We start from the raw sequence: 6035 nt of genomic DNA on the forward strand, positions 1-6035 counted from the left end.
AACACTCCCACATTGGCTTCTGAAAACTTCAGTCTCAGTGACAAATACCCGTCATACGTATAATCACCAGCAAGGACACCCCAAATCTCCAGAGCACTGAATGGGGTCAAGGGCAAATGCTTTAAATACTGGTTGTAAAATGAATGGTATAGTAACGTGACCTACACCCAGTGTCGAGTATAGCTTTAGCATAGGTTCCCTCTATCCATAGCGACACGTTGGATCGGGGTCCCACAAATCCTTCTGGAATCGGGTGGAGGTTCCTTGGTACATTACTAGGAATATGTTCCCCTAGAGCAGGGTTCCCCAATTAGTTTTCCACAAGGGCCGAATTAGGCCTGGGATTCTCAAAGCCTGTGTTGCGGGTCACACAAGAAAAAAAATGCACTCTTGAAACAAAATAAGTCCAAAACCAATATTTAATTATGACTCTAGCTATCACAACTGTCAGCTGTCACACTGAGAACTCATCTGGGACTTAAACTACATACATACACACACACACGCACACACACACACACACACACACACACACACACACAGAGTAAACATGGTCGACTTCACCACTTCTCTTCCACACAAAGGCAGTAGTACTGCCTTTTCCACTGTTTCTGTTCTTTTATTTAATCTATTTGTTCTTTTTAATTAAGTTATGTAGCATTTGAAGTATGAAGTGGAGCTATAAATGAAATTATCAGTATTATTGTTGTTGTAATATTATTGTACCACAATAAGATTGACAAATGGACAAAAATAAACTGATTCACTCACCAATCAGTGAGAGAAGTGACAGCGACAGGATGAGGCAATCCTTCTGATGTCGGGCCTGTATTCTGTTGTGACAATCCTGAGGCACTGGCACAGATGTGCATTGGAAAGTCTGTTTCTGTCCTGGTTCTTGATAAAGTTCATTGAAGAAAACGATGATTCACATATGTACGTGGAGGGGAACAGTGCGAGTAGGAGCATTGCAACTGCTCTCGTGTTTTTGAATTCAGCTTGGGGAACCAGGTTGATCCAAAAGTCACTCACTTTGTGTTGTGCTTTGAGCAAATCAGATGTTCCCATTTCCAAGACCTCCATCTGAAGAGTTGCCTCATCTATGGAAGACACCGGCCTTTTAGCCTCTGCAGTCCACTGGCTGTCAGCCAAAATGGAGAACGGCTGTCTCAGGAAGAAGAGGATATCACCTGAGAGTTTAGGGGAGCTTTCAAGTTGTTCCCTGAAGTTTTCTGCCAGGCTTGTCACGAAGTCCTTCACCACTGGATCCTCCTGCATTTCGTTCTTCTCGCAGTGTTCGCGCAGACGTGGAAAGTGCAACTTTCTCCCACGAATGTCTCTCTCCAAAAGGTTCAGCTTTGACCAGAAAGCTTCAATTGCCTCATACATGTCCGCAACAGTGTGGTTGTTGCCTTGTAATTGCAAATTAAGTTGGTTTAGATGAGACATGATGTCACACAAAAAAAGAACACGTGCCATCACCTTGTTGTCACTTAAAAACCTCTTAAATCCTTGGGCTTTCTGGCTCTGCAGGCTGGATAAAAATGACACAAGCTCATCGCGCAGGTCACACACCCTCTCCAACACACGGCCTTTGCTCAGCCAGCGAACATCAATATGCAGCAAAAGATCTTTGTATTCTGCTGACATTTCCTCTAGCAATGCTCTGAAAAGGCGATGTTGCAGACTAGAACTCTCAGGAATGAAATTTACCAGTCTCATCACAGTATCCATCGCCTCTTTCATTTCCCCACACAGTTTAGCGCACAACACTGATTGGTGAATAATGCAATGAAATGCCAAGAGTGCTGGGTTAACCGTGGCAAACCTGCTTACCAAGCCCTTGTGTTGTCCCACCATCGACAGAGCCCCATCGGTAACAATGGACACAATTTTTCTCACATTCAAGCTATTCTTCTCAAAGAACTGTGTCAATTCGTTAAAAATGATTCCCCCAGTTGTGTGCCCAGGCAGAGGAAGCAAATAAAGTAGCTTTTCCCGAAAGTTCTTCCCATCAAAAAACCTTGCAGATAGCTCTTCCATATGGGTTCGGTCACAGAATGAGTCTATGGCTAGTGATATGGCTTCTGCTTTCTCCAAGTTGGTGAGTAGATTGGAAAAACGCTCCTCTGCTAAAACTTCTATTCTTCTTGTTGCCGTGTTAGCTGACAATGACACCATCTTTAATAGCTCCACAACCGTTTTCTCGGTTTTCTCATCATGACTTAAAACTTCGCCAACCATATCAACTGCACATATTTTAATCAACTCAGCATCAGCGAATGGCTTCTTAGCTTTGGCAAGATTCCATGACACATGCAATGATGCAGCTGTTGTGCTCTCTTGTGCAGATGTTGACTTACAGATAGTAGAAAAGGAGTGCTTGTACAATGTTATCATATTTGCAAACTTTTGTTTGCGTTGATCTGATTTTGCAGGGTAGTTGGCATTAAAACTGGCAGCATGCACAGTGTTGAAGTGCCGCTTCAGATTTTCTGATTTGCAGACAGCTACGGACTGCGTGCATATTAAGCATGTTGGTTTAGCATTGGCATGGTCTGGTAAAATAAAACAAAACTGATCAGTCCAGTCAGATTTTAGCTGATGGTTTTCCTGATCGACTTTGTGCTTTTTTGCGCAGGCCATGTTGTTCTTGGTTTAGGGTCCGTGACTTACTGCTGGTAACAATTCGCTTAGATGACAGATTCAATTTTAGATGACAGATTCGCTTCTTAGATGGCAGGTGGGTAGCTGGTGCATGCCGCTGTCTAGTCGAAGACCGTAGAGAGCGCGCAGTAGGTTGCACGCTCTACGGGGACGTAGGTCAAGTGTACGGTGTGGAATGAGGTTAATAAATTAGAGCAGCACGCGCTTTATTTACATGTTATGACAGGTGCATTCACGTAAGTGCCAATGGGTTTGCGTGGTCCGGACCTGGCCCGCGGTCTGCTTATTGGGGTTGTCTGCCCTAGAGACACCAGGCTGTTCCTTCACTCGGTGACCTAAGTTTCCTGACACCTCTCCCTGCTGGGATGCCTGGGGACTCTCCCTCCGAGGAACTCCCTGCTGCTCACATTCCCGCCGGGAGTGGCCCTCTCCCCCACAGTTGTAGCACACCCGTTGCCGCTCACATTCCCGCTGGAAGTGGCCGTCTTTCCCACAGTTATAGTACACGCTACCAGCCACCACTCTTCTCGTGAACCCCCCCACCACTAGCAGCCCTCTGCGCTGTCTGTCCCCTGGGGGAGGGGCCTGCCTACTGACCCCTCAGTTCTCAGCTTGGTCACCACCTCCTTTATTAATTTCCAGGTGGAATCGGCTCCGCTCACTTCACCACCAGGGGCTACACCTGAGGATCTCACCTTACTGACAGAGTCCTCCCGCGGCCTCAACATGTTTTCATCCCCCCTCACATCTCTGATCAACTGAATGAACGTCAGAGGAGGGCACATTTTATAGTGCTTCAGCCTGGGCACCCCCAGTTACCTGATCCATCCTTAACAGATCTACCTCATCAGCCCAAATGACCCCCCCAGCACTGCAGCCCACTAAGCCATCTCTCTAGTCGAAAAAGGTATGCGGAGAGCTTCTCACCTTGCTCCTGATGCATGTTTTGAAACTCCCTGGGGAGCTCCCAGGAGCTCCCGGTCAACCCAAAAGCACTTTCCAAGGCCTCCAGATAGTCATTCCGAGTGACAGCGGGCTGGTTAAACTCCACACTGCGCACTACCCCAGCCACCACTTCCCGCAAACTTTCAACCAATCACTGTCACTTTTCCTCATCTGAGCCCTGCCACTCACTTAACAACTGTGTCGTTTGCTCTATTCACGTCTCATAATCCTCTTCACCTTTGGGGGTGGGTGCTATCCCAGAGAAAATTCTTATCCTCTGGCGGGGCCCCTCTGCCTTTCTCTTCAGGGAGGTAATGGCAGATGCCAACTTGGAACTCTCATCTTTCGCTAAGGGGCAGGAACTAACCAATTTTTCCAAATCTGACCATTCCTTCCCTTCATCCTTCAGTACCAAAAGAATTTGTTCCCTAAGACCTCCTTCCTCCTCTGCTGGCGACTCAGCTCGCGAAGCTGCTGCCCCTCCCTCCCCAACAGTTTGCAGACGCCATGGTTCCGCCTCCTCAGGAAGCCAATCCTCTCCGGAAACTCCGCCCCTCATAAGTATTCGTTTGCCTGCACCAACACTAGGCCTGTGCCCGTCTCAAAATCAAAGTTTTGCGATACAATTTCCACTTTGCCAACAGCTTTAACTGTACTCAAACCTCGGAGTATCACTTCATCCATTACATTAGCCTCCACCCCCTCTACACGCACGCATTGCTGACTGGCACCCTCGCAGCCGCACACCATTGCTGAAAGGCGGCTGTCGCCATCACAACTGTACTTTAAACAGAGTGATAACACAGCATCTACAGAATTCAATCCCGGACGATCCTCCACAAATGTAACACTCAGCTCTATCAATCCATGTTCGTCTAGGGGAAACAGCTGTCTTCCCACCAAGCTGTGTCTCACATTTGTGTAGTTGCTGTGTAATGCACTCTGGTACAACCCACAATGTAAAATATCAGGCAGTACACAATGTACGTTTAAACAGTTATACTTCATAAATTTTACTGTGACTATGGGGTTAGTAGAGAAACAAAAATATAAAATAAAAGGCGCCGAGCATTGGGATTATACAGTTCATGCACAACGTTGGAGCTCATGCAATATCCTCGATCCATCATTCGATTTCCTCCAAACTCCACGACCCTCGGACTGGGACCAACATCAGAGCACGTCCCGCATGTCCTTCCTCTTCACCTCTCCTCGCCGATCTCCCGCGCACTCACTCAGGTTCCCACACATACAGATAGAATAACATAATCACAAAATAATCTGCAGATGCTGGAGTCAAAACAACACTCATAACACGTTGGAGGAACTCAGAAGATCGGGCAGCATCCGTGGTTTTCCACGGATGCTGCCTGACCTGCTGAGTTCCTCCCGCGTGTTGTGAGTGTTGCTCAGATAGAATAACATGACTTCCGTTGGTTAGTTCCCCGTATCATTAATTGTAACCCAAACGTTTCAGCTACAAAGAACATAACCTCATCAGTTAACAATACAGTTAATATTACTGAGAAGCCTACACAAGAAAGAACTACCCCTGAACAGACAAAGATTGCTCAACAATGCATAATTCGCCCACTGCTTTACTCTCTCTACACTCACAACTGCATGCCTACGCACAGCTCAACCACCATCTATATATGTATCAATGAGACAACTATTGCTGGTAAAATTACAGGAATAGAGACAAAAACCTTGCATTCAATGTCAGTAAGACCAAGGTATTGATCGTGGACTTCAGAAAAGGGAAGTTGAGAGAGCACATATCAGTCCACATCAAGGGATCAACAGTGGGAAGTCTGAGCAGTTTCAAGTTCCTGGTTGTCAAAATCCTAGGCCCAACTAATTGATGCAGTTACAAAGAAGGAGCTTAGGGAGACTTGGTATAGCAACAAAGATGATAAAATTCCTATAGATTTAACATTGAGAGCATCCTAACTGGTTGCATCACCATCTGGTATAGAGGGGCAAATGAACAGGAGTGTAAAGAGCTGCAGAATGTTGCAAACTCAGCCAGCTCCACCACAGGCACTAACCTCCCCTGCATCGAGGACAGCATTAAAAGACAATGCCTCGAAAAGACATCATCTGTCATTAAGGACCTCCATCACCCAGGACATGCCATTCAGATGATCAATGCTACCATCAAAGAGGAGAAACAGGAGCTTGAAGCCACATACTTAATGTTTTAGGAACAGCTTCTTCTCCAGCACTATCATATTTCTAAATGGACAATGAACTAATGTACACTACCTCACTTTTTGTTTTATCTTTTGCTGTATTTACACAAAATTTAGCTATATGTATCTTATTGAAATGTATAGCTTTTTAAATTATTGCAATATATTGCTGCCATGTAACAACAAATTTCACAACATATGCCAATGATATTAAACCTGATTCCTATT

The 6035-nt window shown here is 45.7% G+C and overlaps 1 protein-coding gene across 1 annotated transcript; it reads right to left on the reverse strand.

Annotated features, from left to right (window-relative positions):
* Positions 1 to 774: 774 nt before the first annotated feature.
* LOC140198404 (SCAN domain-containing protein 3-like) lies at positions 775 to 2646 on the reverse strand. The gene has a single exon (XM_072259497.1). The coding sequence runs from the start codon at positions 2644 to 2646 to the stop codon at positions 775 to 777; it is 1872 nt and encodes a 623-aa protein (XP_072115598.1).
* Between the last annotated feature and the right edge of the window lie 3389 nt (positions 2647 to 6035).

Source organism: Mobula birostris, chromosome 5, assembly GCF_030028105.1.
Source record: "Mobula birostris isolate sMobBir1 chromosome 5, sMobBir1.hap1, whole genome shotgun sequence".
Classification (NCBI taxonomy): domain Eukaryota; kingdom Metazoa; phylum Chordata; class Chondrichthyes; order Myliobatiformes; family Myliobatidae; genus Mobula; species Mobula birostris.

Excerpts from the sequence above, each read along its gene's own strand:
- LOC140198404 (XM_072259497.1), bottom strand. The coding sequence starts at position 2,646 with ATGGCCTGCGCAAAAAAGCACAAAGTCGATCAGGAAAACCATCAGCTA.